The 19,466-nt window shown below is 38.9% G+C and overlaps 2 protein-coding genes across 2 annotated transcripts in view; one reads left to right on the top strand and one right to left on the bottom strand.

Annotated features, from left to right (window-relative positions):
• Nucleotides 1-8,202: 8,202 nt before the first annotated feature.
• Nucleotides 8,203-13,018, top strand: LOC103956742 (phenylalanine ammonia-lyase class 1-like). Its single transcript, XM_048569188.1, has 2 exons — nt 8,203-9,236; nt 10,225-13,018. The coding sequence occupies exons 1-2, from the start codon at nt 8,851-8,853 to the stop codon at nt 11,984-11,986; spliced, it is 2,148 nt and encodes a 715-aa protein (XP_048425145.1). The 5' UTR covers nt 8,203-8,850; the 3' UTR covers nt 11,987-13,018.
• The window catches only part of LOC103956743 (helicase protein MOM1), a 25,441-nt gene continuing 18,806 nt past the window's right edge, over nt 12,832-19,466 (bottom strand). The window contains exons 15-20 of the mRNA XM_009368768.3: nt 19,120-19,349; nt 18,867-18,971; nt 15,705-17,603; nt 14,801-15,352; nt 14,493-14,718; nt 12,832-13,827 (exon numbers count right to left, since the gene is read on the bottom strand). Coding sequence (XP_009367043.2) covers nt 13,178-13,827; nt 14,493-14,718; nt 14,801-15,352; nt 15,705-17,603; nt 18,867-18,971; nt 19,120-19,349 — 3,662 coding nt within the window. The 3' untranslated portion in view covers nt 12,832-13,177. The remainder of the gene's footprint in view (nt 13,828-14,492; nt 14,719-14,800; nt 15,353-15,704; nt 17,604-18,866; nt 18,972-19,119; nt 19,350-19,466) is intronic.

Below are 19,466 nucleotides of genomic sequence, written 5' to 3'. Positions count from 1 at the left end.
TTTTTTTATTAATTTAGAACTTTATTTGTGAGTTCTTGAATCCTGGAGAACAAGATTTTGTTTAGAATTAGGGATTAGAACTTGCCAAACCCAATAGTTGTTTACGACTAGAATTTGAAAAAAAAAAATCCATGATAGATGAGAATGAAGACGATGAAGTCGAAGAGGACGATGGGGTGTGTTCCGAAGAGGAAGGTATAGATGAAGATGAAGGGGTTGGGAGGTTCTTTTCTGTTTGAGGGCGTGAAAAGAAATAAGATAGGGGATGGTAGCATTCTTAATAGCATTTGGTATATATACCATCCACCTTCAAATCCATCAAAACCCCTTTTTCATTCAAATCCTACCAAATCTTTTGCATTCTCACTAACTTTGGATTTAGATGTATTCTTTAAAATCTTAATTGACTATCCTTGGATTTGGATGTATTCTTTAAAATCCTCTTAAATTCTACTTTGACTACACCATGATTTCTAAATCTTTTAAAGTCCTCTTTTAAAATTGTAATTGACTACACCCAGATTTTAAAGTTTATTAAAATTCTATCAAATCCTATTTTGACTACACCCCCCCTCTAAATGTGTAGAAAAGTTGCAGCAAAACAACGATAATAATGAAAAGGGAGGCAATTATTGGCTCCCCAATTTTTAATTTAAGATGTCAAATTTTAAACATAAAATTTAAATTTGACGGTTTTATGTGGCCACTTTAACATCTTTTACAGTTTAGCTCTTTATTCAATATGTCAAATTTAAACATTAAATAAAAATTCATATTTATTTGCTTTGCATTGGTAATAAAAGAAAATAAATTAAAAAGTATGAAAATAAATTAAAAAGTATAAGAGCACTTCCACCGTGGGCTATTGCCCGGTGGACTGGCTTTGGAACAGGGCCAGATAGCCCGAGGGAGATGGTCCTGCGTGTGCTAGTGAGGGAGCCCGAGCAGGCCCGAGGGACAGGCTCAGCATGAGTTGCTAGCCCGAGAGCCCGAAGGCGACCTGACGCAAAGCTGACGTCAGGGTGACGTCAGCCACGATTTAAAACATGGGTCACTGGAACCCTTGAAGGAGAACACAGGAATCAGGAAGAGGTTGCCGATCACAGTGGTGGTGCAGGGCAGGAACTCGTAGGCCTGCTCGCAGGTCGAGTCCTTCGCCGAGAGGGCGTTCTTGAGAGTGAGGTAGGGTGCGAAGGTGTGGGATCGGTGGTGGTGGTGGACTCCATCAGAGATCAGATCGGATGACATTGATTAGTTAAAGTCAAAAAGGAGCAAGCGGCCTCTGTGGGCTTGGTCGCAGAGGACCAAGAAGAGGAGGAAGAATGACATGTCAACGGGTTTAGACATGGCAGGAAACGGGTGGGTCGATGCTACTCTCTCTGCTTTGAGGAACAAGAAAGACCTGCTGGTCTTTCGATCCAAATCAGGTGCAAAATCGGTAGCTTCCTCTTTTGAGGAAGAAAACATGGAGAAATGGGGGAGAAAAAGAGAGCAGGAGGGAGGTGGTCGGCCGTAGCAAAAAGGGAAAACAATGAGGAAGAGGGGAATGACATAGTGGGAAGGAAGAAGAAAACAAAAATGGTAGAAGTTTCGGGAAGAGATTGGAAAAGATAAATTAATAATATAATATTAATTATAAATAGTAAAAAAGTACTAATACTTTATTGCCTATTGCCAGGGCTATTGAAGCGCAACGGTGGAGATGCAAAAGGCGGTTACTGTTCATTAAGGGCAATTACTGTTCACTGGGTGAATAGCATAGTGTATTGCCTAGGGGGCCTTTCCCACGGTGGAACTGCTCTAAAAATATTTAAGCATTGCATTCATAATGAAAAGATATTAAAAGGCTAGCCTTTAAACCAATAAAAAAATTAGTAAAAAACATTTAATAATTAATGGAAAAAAATTTGAAGCTACTGTCAAATTTGGCAGCAAGAGGGAGATATGTCATTCCATGTCATGCCACATCAGATCTGGCTTCTCGGTTGGAAAACATTGCTTCTGTTTTTTTACCGTTATTGGTTATTTTGACATTTTGACATCTCCTTTGGAGATACTCTAAGTTCACCCAATCTATTCACCCAACCACCCTTTTTGCCACTTAGTACTATGGTCTAGTGGTATTCATCTTCACTTGTAAGTGAAAGGTTTTAGGTTTATTCTTGCCAAAGACGAATTTAAACCACATTATTGTTAATTCATTGTGAAGCTTAGTTCACCCCTTCCCTTAGTATAGGTAATATTGTTTGTTAAAAAAAAAAAAAAAAAAAAAAAAGAACCCCACCCTTTTTAAGACTTATAAAATGCCATAAATGCAGCCCTATGATTCCACAAATAACCTTATTGAAACCCAATGTCATGAAGTTTTAGAATATGCAAGTTCACCCAACCACACCCTACAAGTACTAGGGTCGCCTTTGATAATTTATGAGTTGTGCGAAAATTTTCAATGGGTCCCTACTTAATATAATCTAAAACAATACTAATATATTTTTTTAAACAGTAATTTTTTCAGACATTGTACCAATAAAATGATGAACATACACCTTTTTTAGCCTTAAGCCCTTATGTTTAATCTTGTCTATTGTTTTTGTTTAATTTATTCAATTCAATGACAAAAAAAAAAAAAAAAGTTTCTGAGAAGCTAACAATATTCTGAAAATCACCTGCCAATAAGCAAATCTATTATTAAAACTAACACAAACTTCAAAACTAAAACTCATGATCAATTAAGAAATACTCAAGTCAAATTCATAATAGCAGTACAACACATAAAACACCTAAATTTACTATGCCAATTTAATCAAGAATCATATTATATTATATGTCAAATGCCTTACACGAATGAAATTGTTAGAACCTCAAAGTAATTGAATAATCTCATTTATTTTTGGATTTAATTAAGAGCAGTACTGTAAGATCCCACATCATCCAGGGGAGTGATCTTTATATGTATATTATCATCCTTACCTAGCACGAGGTCTTTTGGGAGCTCACTGGCTTCGGGTTTCATGGGAACTTCGAAGTTAAGCGAGTAACGCACGAGAGCACTCCCAGGATGGGTGACCCATTGGGAAGTTCTAGTCTGAGTTCCCAGAAACAAAACCGTGAGGATGTGGTTGGGGCCCAAAGTGGACAATATTGCCCTACGGTGGTGGAGCGGGCCCAAGAAGTGGTCCCCCCTGAGCTGGGATGTGACAATTTGGTATCAGAGCCTAACCCTGGCCGTGGTGTACCAACGAGGACGTCGGGCCCCTAAGGGGGGTGGATTGTAAGATCCCACATCGTCTAGGGAAGCGATCTTTATATGTCCTATCTCTACCTAGCACGAGGCCTTTTGGGAGCTCACTGGCTTTGGGTTCCATGGGAACTCCAAAGTTAAGCAAGTAGCGCACGAGAGCACTCCTAGGATGGGTGACCCATTGGGAAGTTCTTGTGTGAGTTTCCATAAACAAAACCGTGAGGACGTGGTCGGGGCCCAAAGCGGCCAATATCGTGCTACAGTGGTGGAGCAGGCCCGAGAAGTGGTCCTCCGGGCCAGGATGTGACAAGTACTATGAGTATTGACTTATGTGAGAGAAATAATCCAATTTCCTTTTTCCCTATTAGACTATTTTCTAGTTATTTATTATTGAAGAAATTAAGTATTATATCATATTGGAAAACTTTAGTTCCAGTTTCTAATTGACTAAAATCTTAGATTGAAGCTTTATTAATTTGAATATTTTGATTGAAAGACTAAATGTTAAATTTTAGTATATTAATTAAGAAATTTAATAACAAAAATGATTAAATCCTTCCTAAAAGTATGTAGAGATTAATACGAAATAGGAATTTTCAATTTTTTCTTCAAATAGGAATTGTGTGAAATCTGATCTGATTTTTTTTTTAAATGAAATGTTTTAATTTATTTTTAAATATTGATACATTTTAATTTAAAAAAGGGTACATTTTATTATAAAATATGGGTACATTACAAACAAACAAACAAACCAAAAAAAAAAAAAAAGTGAATAGAGTTTATATTAAGAAAATGGGTACGTTTTACATAAGAAATTTTTGGTACATTTTACATACATATAATAAAGTGGTACATTTTTTAAAGAAAATGAGCAGATTATAAAATAAATAATGGGTTTAAATAAAAGATTAAAAAAATTATAGGTACAAATGAGTTTAAAAATAGGGGCACAGAAAAAAAATTATATATATAGATACAAATTTAAACTAAAAAGATGGTTGGTTGAAAATAAAAAGTGAGTACAAATTAAAAATAGAAACATATGATACAAAATTCATCCATAAATATAAATATATCAAATGTATGTTTCTATTTAAAGTTGGAAACGTAAAGTTTGATATATTTATAAACCAAATGATATATGATGCAAAATTTAGCCATAAATATATATATATACACACACACACACACGCACATAAACTAAATGATATATGATACAAAATTACTTAAACATATGAACGTGCTCATTTACTTGAGCTTTTATAAATGCTAGATTTGAAAATTTGGGTGAGCTAAACTAAAAGTTGGGTGCTCATAAAGGTAAAAGAGTGTTTAAAATTAGATTTATGCCTGAGCGTTTGAAAATTAAGAAAGGGTACTTAGCCTGCTGAGGAGCCTGCCTAGACCGCCTAGGCACCCGCCTAGCCCGTCTAGACCCGCCTAGGTTGCGACTCACTTAGACAGAAAATAGATAACTTTCATTTTGCATTTTAATTTTTTTTCAATAACTTGTAAAAGACTTGTTGAATACTTAAATGAATAGACATTATATGTTTATTCCCCATGTTTTCACAATGTTCCAATACTTCATAATATATATGTCATTCTATTTTGTAGTTTATGATGTAATTTTGTATATTTTAAGTATAAAGAGACACTTATTTACACTAAATATAATAGATTTACTTAAATCCGCCTAGTTCGCCTAGTCGCCCGCTTAGCCACCTAGGCGCTAGGTCCCAACCCGTCGCCCGACTAGTTCCTAACGTCTTTTAGAATCTTGTAAAAAAGTAACTTTCCACTCGTCACCCATGCAATAATTACGTGTCGGTCGTACAACCCGCCTTCTTCCTATATATACTCGACCCTCGCACTTGAGATCTTAGATTTGAAATCTTATCTTACCAAACCCTAGCCCCGTGATATCCTGGTCTTCTTTATATAGATTATCTGATTTAGCCCCGTGATATCCTGGTCTTCTTTATATAGATTATCTGATACTCACACCAGATTTCTCTGATATGAGATCAGATATACCACAGAAGAAACCCAACATAACCCTCTCTCCAGTCGCCGGCCTTTAGCTCCTGTTTGGGGCCGGTGGCAGCCACCCTTTCAACCTTTGTTATCCTCCTCCTTTCTCTCCTCCTCTTCCTTCCCTGTACCTGCGAGGGCCCCGATTTCCATCTGGGAATGGTAGATCAACCCACCTTTTACGGAGGGTGTGAATGGAACTGTGTCTCCAGGCTTTTCATCATTCCCCGCAGCAGCGGTGGCCCCATTTTCCGTCAAGGACCAGTGGAGCAACCCACCATCTATGGGTAGTGTGGTGGGGCACTATCTCCGGGCTGTTTGCCCATGTTTCAAGGTATTTTGATTTTAGGCTTTTAGGCTATGATTTGGGTCTCTGCGCTCATGATCTTTCAAAAATTCAAATCAACCCTCCAACCCCTCAATACCAGTTATAGCCATCCCCTCCAGATTTGACAGATCTCATCTCAACACTTGTTCGCTGCTAATTCCGTGCTTCTCCCACACTTACTCACACACACGCTTGCACGGTTACACATGCACACGCATGCACCCACACAAACACACACAATCGTCAAGAAAACAGACCACATCGAACCGCCTGGACTGTTAGTATTATGATCCTTTAGTTTGAAAAAGAGAAAATTAGTCCAAATTTAGTGTTCTTATCCTTAAATAAATGAACTTTTATTACAAATTTTTACACGCGGTGGCAACATACAATCGAGATGCTGAGACGTAGTTTAGATAAGAGTTGCTGATATTTATCAACTGATAAATTTTTTAGCTTTTATGGGTAGTATACAATAAGAGAAATTGTCCTACAACGCACACCAATTACACTGTAATTAGGGTGAGATCTAACCTATTCTCTTGTCCCTGAATAAATGACAATTTATTACTGGTGGCCATTTATTACAAATAAAGTAATAAAACGGCACAAATATATGACAAAAATGGCATAAATGGTGTGCCGATAGACTGAATGTAAATGGCGTGCCTTTTGTACACCAACAAACCCCTTCTGACGAGCAACAGCCCATGCAAACACCCCTTTAGACCATCTCCAATGGTTGGGCTAAAAACTAAAATTTTTAGCCCGAAAAATTTAGTTTTTAGTCCAGAAACAGTTTTTTTACTCCAACATTTTTGACGTAAAATTTTAGCCTGGAATTATTAAAGAATGAACTTAGGCTAATTTTTTTCTTAAATTAAATTAAAAAAAAAAATATGTAGACTATCGTAAATTAATTTTATGAACATTTTAATCTAAAAAAATTTAAATTCCGATAGATATTGAAAAATCATAAACTTAATACAACTGATAATTCATAAACCACATAATTAATAAACTACATAAACTTAATACAAACGACAATTAATAAAGTACATAATTCATACACTACATAAACTTAATAATCATATCGACTATTTTCACTTGGTGATGGACTTCGTGATTGAATTGGGATATAGGGTTCAGAGGATTCATCATCTTGAAACATACTCCTTGAGGCAGACTTTCGCAAAATTTCCTTTTGCTTACCACGTAAGAACTTCTTCCTCTCTGGAGTGTATTTGCTGAGGTCATCCATCATCAAATTAATTTCAAACCTATCTTGCTCCCTATCTGAGATTTCCTTCATTTGCAAACGCATTCGGGTTGTTTCTTCTTGGCGAGCGCTATAGGTTTCGTTCAATTTTGCAATTCCGGTAACAAAGTGTCCACTCATCGGATCTTGAGACTTCCATTTTCTCTTTGCTTCCTTTTGCTTATCTCTTCCCAGGGGCCTTGCAAAAGAAAGAGATGGGGTCATTTCATCGACACCTTCATCTCCGGCATGTGTTTGTGTGGCTTCATGTTGAAATAATCTTCCCCATTGTTAGTGCGCATCAGTTTCCCACCTCGGACAATCTTTGAGGACGTCCCAAGCATGTTGCAACTTAAAAACTTGATTTTTTGGTGTTACTCTTGTCTTGTAAATTTCCATTGCTTTGGTACCCTATGCAAAAAATACATAAAAATAATTAGTTGCAAACTAATATTATGTACATGACACATAAAATATCAAGAACAAAACTCACAATTTCTATGGCGCTTTTTCCACAATGCATGCCAACCACGACTCTCTCTAAGTTTCCCTTCCATAAAGTGCATGCTTTGTTGATAGCATTCCACCGATCATAAACACCACCACCATCCTGCTCGCCGCCGTTGCAGTTTTCTTGAAACTTTGCAATGATTTTATCTCACAAAATTTTTTTATTTTGATTTATGCCAACTGCACCATTTTTGCTAACAGAAACCCATGCCAAGCATAAAACAACATCTTCCTCACAGCTCCAATTACGACCTCTAATATGCTCTCTTGCCATGTTGAACAATTTGGAAATGGAAAGAAATGGTAGAAATATAAATTGGAAGAATTGTAGAAGAAAGTTGAGTTTTGTGTGGATGTTTGAACAAATACATAGGTATTTATAGAGTTTTTGGGCGAATTTTGAGTTAAATAATTTTTTTTTAATTATTTTAGCCGTTGGATTTAAATTTAGGCCGTTAGATCTTTTTTTTTTTTTTTTTTTTACTGTTAGATTTGATTTTATTCGATCTCAGCCGTTGGATTCAATAATATATAAATATAAAAACAAAAACAAAATTGAATCTAGGCCATTGGATTAACCAACGGCCTGTAGATCATGACCGTTGGATGGAAGTAGCCATTGGAGGCGCTGCGAAATGTGGCCAACAGGCGCAGAGGCCCTCGCTGTTTGAGGCGTCACGCATCGCGCGAGTTGGGCGATTAGGCGGGCTGCATTTGGCGCACAAACACCACTTTTCACTTGGTTCGGTGGAGCCCACATCAATTTTTAGGCTAAATTTTGGGCGGAATCTGGGCTTGGTTTAACATTTAGCATTTATCCCAATATTTCCCCTTGGGTTAGGTTGGGTTTGGGGGGAAATTTTGGAGAGTAATTTGGCTTTTAGCCCACCATTGAAGTTAGTCTTACTGTATGTCGCCTCCATCTGTCGAATTTCTCTGATCACTTTTTACTTTACATGCAGATGATGAGACGAGCACGAGAGATGCATGCCTTGGATCAACACCTCCTCCACATCGATCTTATCATCTCCATGGGCATCAACACCTCCCCCAGATCGATCTGATCATCTCCATTGTTGTGTCCAGGTGTTGCCATTCTCTCGACATCAACTTAATGATCAAATAGGGTTTTAACAAATGTCCAACGCGGTCAGTGCATGGCAGAAGCATTCTTCCTTTTCCTTTTCTCTTTTCTTTCTTTAGTTAATTTTTACTCTCTTTCAGAGAATTGATCCAACCCCAACACTCAAACAAAATCTAGTCCTACTTATTGTGAGTCTCTCTAATTTGAAATTAAATGTCTTCACACACTTTTCCCGGGCTAAAAGCAGCTTTCTTTCTTCTTTTTATATTTACGACCCAGATTCTATATTAAATTCTCACCAGCTATAAAAACCCAATAGGGTTTTCTGAAGTTCATCAATTAGTTCTGATCAATTCTTCTGTCGGATATTGTAATCATCCTATATCGCAGAAGAAATGGCTTCTGAGCTAGCTTCAGCTGAAATGAGTTACAAGATCGAAAATCTGACTCTTAGAAAAGATCCGTTGAACTGGTTCTCAATCGGTGAGGCCGTACAGGGAAGCCATTTGGACGAGGTGAAGCGTATGGTGGAAGAGTACCGGAACCCTACGGTTAACGTCGGAGGGCGGGGCCTGACCGTTGGTCAGGTGGCGTCGGTTTCGGTACGTCATGTGGTTGTTGAGCTGTGTAAGTCGGCAAGGGCGGCGGTGGAGGCAAGCAGCGTTTGGGTTATGGATGGTGTGAACAGCGGCAAGGATTTATATGGGATTACGACTGGGTTCGGTGCGAACTCGGACAGGCGGACGAATCAAGGAGCGAATCTGCAGAAGGAGCTCATTAGGTGACTAATTCTGTGTTTTAAAGAACTCCTTTTTGCATGCATGGCTTAACAATTAGGAATGAAATTACATATGAAAAGTCCTTTAATTTATCTTAAACAGCTAATCTTAATTAATGAAGTTTCGCTTAAACCATATTAATTAGGCTTATTGAGTTACTTTTGATAAAGAAAAGATAATTTTGTTTATCTTTCCGATCCGGCACTTTTCAATCTTGTTCCAGTGGTCATTTACCTTTCTTATTTTCTCATCGACCTTGAGTTGGTTTGTTAATTATATTTTACTTAGGTGAGTAGAAAAATAAGAATGGGTGAAGATAACAACTCTCTACTTTTAAAACATGCACATCATGCAAATCATATCCATGTAATTTACTTTGGTTTGTAATTAAGCTTAAATCCCAAAAAATATCGTACTCTTTCATGTTTTTCATGAAATTCATCTCAACTGAAGCTAGTTCAGAAGCCATTTCTTCTGCGATATAGGATGATTAGAATATCTGACAGAAGAAATGATCAGAACTAATTGATGAGCTTCAGAAAACCCTTTTGGGTTTTTATAGATGGTGAGAATTTAATACAGAATCTGGGTCATAAAGAAAAAGAAGAAAGATGTGTGTTAAGACATTTAATCGCAGATGAGAGACGGTCACAAAAAACACGACGATGATGATGTTTATTTGATTCGTCTGAAAGGGAGTGAAAATTAGTTAACCCATGCATATATATACATGTTATATATATGTGTCTTTCATAGAGAGATGTTTGGTCGAAGAAGAGACACTGACACTGGTCTCGTTTGGAACTGCAGTCGACAAACAGTTAAAACAAGGGCCGGAATGTCCACTTTACTCGTGTTCTTTTGGATAATTTCATGTCCTCGCATATTTTTCTTACATTAATTCACTTTTGTTATTGTTTGATAACTGATGAAAATTTAATTGTTTTATTCTTCCACTGGCTTTGATCCTTTTGATTATATGTTTAACAGATTCTTGAATGCTGGAATATTTGGCAATGGGACAGAAGCTTGTCAGTGTCACACACTGACACTGCCACACTCAGCAACAAGAGCTGCAATGCTGGTGAGGATCAACACCCTCCTCCAAGGCTACTCCGGCATCAGATATGAGATTTTGGAAACCCTCGCAACGCTTCTTAACCGCAATATTACTCCCTGCCTGCCCCTCCGTGGCTCCATCTCTGCATCCGGCGATTTGGTCCCTTTCGCATACATTGCCGGCCTCTTAACTGGCCGTCCTAATTCAAGGGCCATGGGACCCTCATGCGAGCCCCTTGATGCCGAACAGGCATTCCAGCTTGCGGGACTAAACAATGGCTTCTTTGAATTGCAGCCGAAGGAGGGACTTGCATTGGTTAATGGCACAGGAGTTGGTTCTGGCTTGGCTTCCATAGTGCTCTTTGAGGCTAACATCTTGGTTGTTTTGGCGGAAGTTTTAACAGCAATTTTTGCCGAAGTTATGCAAGGGAAGCCGGAGTTTGCGGATCATTTGACGCATAAACTGAAGGGACATCCCGGACAGATTGAAGCTGCTGCTATAATAGAACACATTTTGGATGGAAGTTCTTATGTCAAGGAAGCACAGCAGCTGCATGAAACTAATCTCCTTCGAAAGCCAAAACAAGATCGTTATGCTCTTCGTACCTCGCCACAGTGGTTGGGCCCTCAGATTGAAGTTATTCGACTGTCCACCAAATCCATCGAGCGGGAGATTAACTCGATGAACGATAACCCCTTGATCGATGTTTCAAGGAACAAGGCCTTGCATGGTGGCAATTTCCAGGGTACCCCAGTTGGTGTCTCAATGGACAACACAAGAATAGCTTTGGCGGCCATTGGAAAACTCATGTTTGCACAGCTTTCTGAGCTGGTTAACAACTTCTACAACAACGGGTTGCCTTCGAATCTCTCTGGCGGACGGGACCCAAGCTTGGACTACGGGCTCAAGGGTGTGGACATAGCCATGGCAGCGTACTGCTCGGAGCTTCAGTATCTTGCGAACCCCGTGACCACTCACGTCCAAAGTGCTGAGCAGCACAATCAAGACGTGAACTCGTTGGGTTTGATTTCGGCAAGGAAAACAGCTGAAGCAGTTGAAGTCTTGAAGCTGATGGCCTCAAACTATTTGGTTGCACTTTGCCAGGCTATAGACTTGAGGCATTTGGAGGAGAATCTGGGGAACAGCGTCAAGCTTGCAGTTAGCAATGTTGCGAAAAGGGTTCTAACGGTCGGAGGCGCTGGGGATCTCCATCCATCAAGGTTTTGTGAGAAAGATTTGCTCAAAGTAATCAACGATGAACCTGTTTTTACTTACATCGACGATCCGTGCGGTGAACATTCTGTCCTTGTACAGAAACTGAAGCTAGTCTTGGTCAATCATGCACTGGCAAACAACGATGACATGACGAACCCAAATGCTTCAATCTTTCTGAAGATTGGTGCATTTGAGCGAGAATTGAAGACAGTTTTGCCCAAAGAAGTTGAGGAGACTAGATTTGCTTTTGTGACTGGCTATCCAGCTACTCGAAACCGGATCGAGAACTGCAGGTCCTATCCGTTGTATAAGTTTGTGAGGGAAGAGCTAGGAACTGAATTTTTGACCGGAGAGAAGATCAGGTCTCCGGGAGAGGATTGCGACAAAGTGTTTTCGGCAATTTGCAGTGGAACGATAATCGATCCGCTCCTGCACTGCCTCGATGAATGGGATGGCAGTCCCCTTCCAATATGTTAAGAACTCTACCCTGTCCTAAAACAATAATGTTGAGATATATGGTACTTATGTACCCAATCCAACAACTATAGAACCGCATACATGACATATTTTCATTGCAACAGATTAAGCCCTAAGAAAAATATTATCGAAAGCAATCAGTCCGGATTCTTCGTGCTCTGATAGATGCCCGGCCACATTTATAAGAACGGCGAGAAAAACGAATGAAGAGTATTTACCAAATATAGCCAAATATTCGCACTTGCTTTAAAAAATGTTAGTTTTTATAACAATGCTCAAATATATCCAAAATTTTACTTAAATAGACACAAATACCTTAAAACTTTAAAACCAAAAAAACTAAAAAAATCTAAACCCTATTAGATGAATTTCTAATGCCAAAATCTAAGAAATAGTGGAGACATAGTGAAGGCATCGACTGCAGGTGCAGACTGTGTAGCCCTAAACAACAATGAGTTAAGATGATTATTTTTTGCATTTTTCCTCGCCTACATTTTCTTTTTCTTGTTTCAATTTTTTCCATGTTTCGGTCAGTGCCTGTTTCTAGTTCTTTAGTTTCGCTAAATTTTGGGAGAGAGATAGATAATATTTAAATGTGATTTTGTGATTTTTGGTTCTTTGCTATCTCTGTAATTATGGTGATCAAAATTGTTATCACAAACAATTTTCTTATTTATTCAAAGTTCCAGCATAATCATAATCACTTTTTTTCCTCATTGTTTTGCTTATAAAAGGATTTGTATCTGTTTAAGTGAAATTTTGAATATAATTGAAAGTTTTTATAAAAAATGACATTTTTGAAATTATTGATATATTCCCAAAAAGTGAAAGCAAGTAAGAAAGGATTCAGGAAATAAGCCATACGAATGAAGTTGAGGTGAGATACAGAAAATGTTCTACTTGTGCCGACAGCGTTGTACAAACTAATTTGGCCCTTGACACCGATTTACGCTCGGCTGAAACATAAGAGTACGAACTAACTACATAATTTGAATTTACATTACCATCATTTGAACGCAAGGCATCTCAAAATGTACAGCTACGACCTCCCAGCAGCAAGGACAGCATTACAACACGCCTGCCTCTCCCTAGGGCATGTCAAAAGTCACAACCCCGGCGCATTACCCAGAGAAGGAAGAGACGTGGTAAAATGATTTTCTGAGAAATTAGGAACTGGTATCTTATAACTGGTTAGTCATCGTCTGATAAACAAACTATGTCGGCGGGTCCACCTGAATTTACTGGGCTCGTACGAGCACTTCCTGTAATGGGAGGAGTAGAAAGGTTCGATGTGGCACGGTTTGAGACCAAATTTGGGCGTGAGGGCGAACCACCTGGTGGACTTGCACCAGACCGAGAGTTCATATTCATAAGCAACCCCAAAGCAGATAATCTACGAAGAGCTGACAGATCCCCTGGACTTTCAGGCTGACGGGCACTAGTATTAGGAACAGATTGCTGTGCAGGAGCTGGAGGACGTGGAATATGAGGAAGTGAGGGAGGCGTTGCGGGGGAGTTGCTATTGGACTGCTGATTAGACATGGAAGTTGAAGGTCTAAACGGTTGAAGATGTGGGGCCGGGGCACGAATCTCACCTCCACCTTGGGCGGTTCTTGTGGAGGAGATGGAACTGATATGCGGTGGTCTTGCTGGGATACTTGGAATAGGAGAAGTTGAAAGAGGAATTGTTGCAGGTGCAGGTGGGCTGGGTAAGGGGGCAGTTGAAGTGTGCAGGTTAGCTGCAGGAGTGCTGGCCAAAGATGAACTAGCAACTGGAGAATTTCTCTGTGTATCATGTCTAGATAGCTGAACCAGCTGCTGAACAAAACTGGAATTCCCATCTGGCAGATAAATTGGAATAAGGAGCATAAGTGCAATGACAAAAAAGCACATAATCTGCAAGAATACGGGGACTCAGCCCCTTCCGCCAAAAATATTATATTTAGAGTACATTTAGACCAAATGGGCAGATTCAGTTCGTCATAGCAGGCACAGTTAATGCTAAAGAAGGTTTCGAAACCGATCACATACACCGAACTTGACAGTCAATCAAATATTGAAACTATTTATACAGACAAGTTCAATTTTCCCCCTCGTCTCTCTCGCCACACCACCTTTTTCTTTTTTCTGTTCTCTCGTCTGAGTGGATCCTTTTTTATAAATCCTTTAACCCTACTCCTCATCGATTGTTCATTTAACATGCCATTTTTCTTCTTTTTGTACCCTCCCCCGGTCTAAGTATGTATTAATGATGGACCTAGCTTACGTTCAGAACCAAGCTATCCCTGGGTCAAAAATCTTCATCTACTACAGTTTCGCACTCCCACCAAACAACCTATGGAATCTGAAGCCTTAAGGTTAAAATCTAAAAATCTTACTATCCTCCTTAATCTCGGATGGTCCAAACCTTAAGGTTACTTCTCAAAGAATAAATTTCACAATACATAATTGGTATATGAATAATAAAACTGATATCTCAAAAGTTGCAATTCAGAAGTTTTCATACCTTGCTGCAGTCCAGATGCACCTGATGCCCGAAGATCCATGCATTTAGACCGGAAAGCCTCAGCCAAAATCTTGTTCATCAAAACTTTGTGGTGTATTGAATCCAACTCCTCCTTTTTGAGGAGAAATTCAGCCTCAATCTCTTGAGATCTAACTTCATATTTTCGTCGAATTTCAGCAACAGCCTCCTCTATTTCCTTGTCGCAATCACCCTTCAGTCGTAGCTTCTGTTCAGGACAAAAATGACCTCAGCAGAAATTTTTGCTTTGATAAATAAATAAACAGCAATATATTAACTTCAAAACTCACCGCATCTTCATGAGACTTAAGAATATGATCTGTCTGTTTATTCAATCTTTCCAATTCAAATTGAAGCGGGTCAGTGTATGAAGGCAGAGGCGCTCGAGATCCCCCTTGGGGTGCAGCATTTATAGGACGACTATTAAATGCAGAAGTAACAGGTGTAGCCCTTGTGTCTGAAAATGGCAGTCCAAATTCACTAGTAGAGGATGTGACAGGCCGCAAAACAGTTTGATTTGAAAGATCGGAAATATTCTCAACAAGATCCACCGGAGCATGGGAAATTTGGTTAGAGGTACGGTCTTCACCAGGCTGAATTTCGACTCCACCAGCTGAAGATAACTCAGAAGCACTATTATCAGGTGCATAATAGGATGGCTGTTGCACTACAGGTTCAATGTCTGGCAATTCATGATTAGGCGGCAGATTGGATGCTACGGTTGAAGCAGATTCGGGTGTGATATTTTCATCCGTTTGGGAAGTATTCTGCTGTTCGCTGGATACTGCATCTTCTTGCTCTGCATCAGATGTTTCTATCCGAGTACCTATGTCTTGATATGCCTGGCCAGGTAAGCATTTGTCAGTAGGTGAATGGCTAAATCACTTTCTCTTTCTGATTTTATTGTAGAACAAAATTTACCATGGAATATGAATACCACCTCCTAACATGAAAGAACCAAGTCAAAACAAAATCATATAATAGTGGACCACTTATAAGATGTTGTGAAATGTGAATATAAAAACTTCATCAGAAAATTACAAATCTAAGCGTGTCATAATTCTCAAGATAGTGTAAAACAAAGTAGGGCAGCCTGCTCATCAGACAAAGCACAAAGTCATTTTCATGGAACATAAACAAAGATAAAAACAAGGTGACTACCATATAGATCGACAAATTCCAACAAGCAAATACCTGATCTAGTGTCGCTGAACAACCAGTAACCAAGGCCACAGGCTGCACTCTAGGTGAATTTACCAGGGGCATTTCCTGATCAGAGTTTACATTGGTCACAATATCAACTCCATTCTGCTGGAAAGCCCCTGGTGCACTATCAGATGCCATAAGATCCACTTCACTGGATTCTTTTTCAGTAGCTTTTTCACAGATTTGTTCATCAGGTGGTGGTGGATCCACAGATGCAAGATTCCCTTGCTCATCATCTGAACTGACAGTCTGCAGCACTGACAAATCAACCTCTTTATCTGGCATGGCTACTGTCACTTCATGGATTTGTTCTTCAGAGGCAGGTGACATAGGCGGAACATGGTGGAGACCATGACTTGAAATGACAGGCTCACGTTCTGTTGATTTTTCAGGGATTTCTTCTTCAGATGAAGGTGCATTCAAAGAGACACAACTTTCCAAGCTATCTTTGGAACTGACATTCTCAAGCACGCCCAAATGAACCTCTTTATCTGGTACGGTTACTGTCAATTCATGGGTTTGTCCTTCAGATGGAGGTGGGCTCACAGAAACGTCATGCAAATCATGACTGGAATTGACAGTCTCATGTTCTGTCACTTTTCCAAGCATCTGTCCTTCAGCAAGTGGATCCACTGAGACAAGATTCCCTTGTCCATCATTTGAACTGACAGTCTCAAGCGCTCCTGATTTGATCTCTTTATCTGGCATGGTTTGCTTCGCTACATGGTTTTGTTCTTCTGGTGAAGGTGCCCTCACAGAAACGACGTTTTGCGAGCTATGACTTGAACAAGGATTCACAGATACATCCAGCACCCCACTACATGCAATACCTCCGTCAGTAATTTGCGCTTTGGCACAAGGATTCACAGATACAAAACTCTCTTGAACATCACTAGAACTCTCAGCTTTGTTTTTACCCATGAAACCACTAGATGAAGCCGCCTCAGAAGTAATATCTAATGCACCAAGTGGCCTAGCTGGGGTCTCCTCCTCGGTTCTAATGGGGGCATTATGTGCTACAGCTTCAGCAGGAACACTGTCTGCAGTTGGAGATGGTGCTTTAACTCCCCCCGCCACGCTATGCACAATACTGTCAAAGTCATGGACTCTTAAAGTGGCAAGATCTTCGTGATCTTCACTACTTTGACATTCACTAGTTCTTGAGCATTCCAACCAAGGGTCAAGTGTATCTGAGGGTGATCTATCTAACAATTCAGCACGAGCCCAGGATTGCACTTCCTCTACCCATCGTTTCCCCATCTCCCTCAGTTTACTCCTTGCTTCCAGCTGTGATACCTCAAGATGCTCAAGACGTAGGTCCATCTGGATGTTATTTTCTTCTATTTTCTTTTCCAACATCTTAAGCTTATCCGTTCTCATTGATGTATTATTCTGAAAGCAAGATCGAATAACAATTGTCTCTGCTTTAAGCTCTCTTTCTAGACGCCCCTTTTCTTCCTCATAAGTTCGCAAAACTTCAATTTTGTCTTTGCTTTGCTTATCAATAAGTTTTTTCATCTTCTTCTGGAGCTTTTTCTGAATTTCTTTAATACTTTTTGAGACATCTTCTTGTGCAAAATATTCTTGACTCGGTGGCAAGTCTTTAATGTCTGATTTAATGTGCTGCAAATTAGAAGTTAATGACTGTGAAGCCTTCGCATCAGAATTCTTCAAAACATCTTTACTTGATAAATTAGAAAGCTTTGGAGATTCTGCAGCCTTAAAAGCGCCTATACTGTGCAAAAATGTTCTTCTCAGACACCGCAGCATCGAATAAACATACTCTGCCTCCTCCTTTTTGCAATTGAAGTTAAGATGCTGCTTTGCAAGTGAAAGAGATTCTTTGTGGTCAACTTTCTGCTTCAGAAATGAAGCTGCAATCCAGCACTGGAATATAGATATCAGAAAGTCGGTTAAAAAATGTTAAAAGTAACACTAAGGAACGTGCGCATGCAATTAAGCGATGATGTATATATGCACACAAAATACTAAGGATGTCCCCCAACCTCACACAGAGAAATAGAGAGAGGTAGTACTTAATATGTGGTCCGTTTAAATGTTAGTCACAGTTACAGCTATGGACATAGTGAAGGAAATGCTTAAGAATTGTGGAGTATGGAATTTAATTGGAAGATCACAAGATAATACCATGTGGATTTTGAGTTTAGTTGTAACTAAACTCAATACTTCACTATTCTCCAACCACCCCATTCTCTTTTGATATATCCAAACTTCCCCAAAATAGCTTAAGAATTGTGGAGTATTAAACTTAGTTGAAAGATAAATAAATAAAAGAATTACCACATATATGGATTTTTTTTTTTTTTTTTTTGTCAAATGATAGATTTTGTTAGATTAGTTACCGCCAGGGTTCGAATCCACGCTGTCATGCAAGGGCGCAACTCCTTTCCACCACTGTGGTAAAGGGCCACTTGCACCACATATATGGATTTTAAATACAATTATTTCTTTTAAAAATTAAGCTGTTAGTAATGAAAGCATTTTTCTTGACTCAAAAAATCCTGAATATCACCTAGTGGGACAAAAACATGAATCAGTTGACAATTTAGTGCTATTCAAACTGCATTATCTTCATAGAAGTTTATCCATCCTTGGTTATTTTACTTTTTACAAGAAATATAACTTTTCAACCCGTATAAAAGTGACATTTCATGGTGGTAAGCAAATCAAGTGCAGAGGCAGAAGAATCACCATCACTCAAATATGTTTAGGGTAGAACTTGATCAGGTCAAGCTAGGTAAAGTGCATCATCGTTATACAATGCATCATTCATTTGTAAAACTGAACCAACAATTTATAAAAGTTGTCGTACGCCTAGGCAAATGAAAACAAAATTGATTCTTTGAACACGCAAGACGTGAAGTACCTTCTTGCTATCATTTGTAAGAGATGTTGTAAGCCTAAATCAATGAGTCACTATAACATATTCAGTGACAACCATATGAACATATCAGGGTAAAAGGAAAAGCATGAATACCAAGTCTATACTTTAAAATCATTTCACGACCAGGAAGATATATGATTGTTGAAGGAAAGTAATATTAAAGAACTTTGCAATTCAACATGCCAACAAAAAATAAAAAAAAGGTTAGGCTAAATAAGTGCATGAAAGAGCAAGACAATTCTAACCAGAGATATCTGAAATGCCTGCAATATTGTCGCTGGTTCTCTATTAACACGGTGATTACCCATTACATATTCGAGAAAAAGTTCGACCATAACCTTGACAGCATCCTGCATTACAATGAGTAACCAAGATATCATTAAACGAGAGAACCATGTTTTACTGAGGTATAATAATGGAAATACCAGTTAATAACAGCAGCACATATGAACGAAAACTGAAAGCAAAAGGTTGTTCACATGAAAATCAAATCCATACAGAGACTTGTAAGATTCCACATAGTTTTAATATATCTGGCTTCAGAAGTTGATGGAGACTCTTCTGGGCATCACACAATTTTCTTCTCTCTTCAGACTCAAGCGTGTTACTTTCCGGAGTATTCACATTATCTGAAGTGGAATCACGAATTTCATCAGTTACTTTATTTGCACAAGCAGTTGACTGGTGAGAAGAATGAGGCAAATTATCTGCTGCAGCCACAGAAGTTCCTGCAAAAGTAGAGATATTTTAAAAAACTAGAAATGGGAATCCAACAGATCTACAGGACCATGACATTGCATCAAGACATAATTCTTGGAGAAATGCCATGAAAAAATGAAACAATT

The sequence above is a fragment of a genome, unplaced genomic scaffold, assembly GCF_019419815.1.
Source record: "Pyrus x bretschneideri cultivar Hongxiangsu unplaced genomic scaffold, Pyrus_bretschneideri_v1 Contig5, whole genome shotgun sequence".
NCBI lineage: Eukaryota > Viridiplantae > Streptophyta > Magnoliopsida > Rosales > Rosaceae > Pyrus > Pyrus x bretschneideri.
The sequence above is the reverse complement of the archived record's forward strand: the minus strand, read 5'-3'. Positions and strand labels throughout refer to the sequence as shown.

Excerpts from the sequence above, each read along its gene's own strand:
- LOC103956742 (XM_048569188.1), top strand. The coding sequence starts at position 8,851 with ATGGCTTCTGAGCTAGCTTCAGCTGAAATGAGTTACAAGATCGAAAAT. Across the intron at positions 9,237-10,224 it reads CTGCAGAAGGAGCTCATTAG|ATTCTTGAATGCTGGAATAT; the intron begins GTGACTAATTCT and ends TATGTTTAACAG.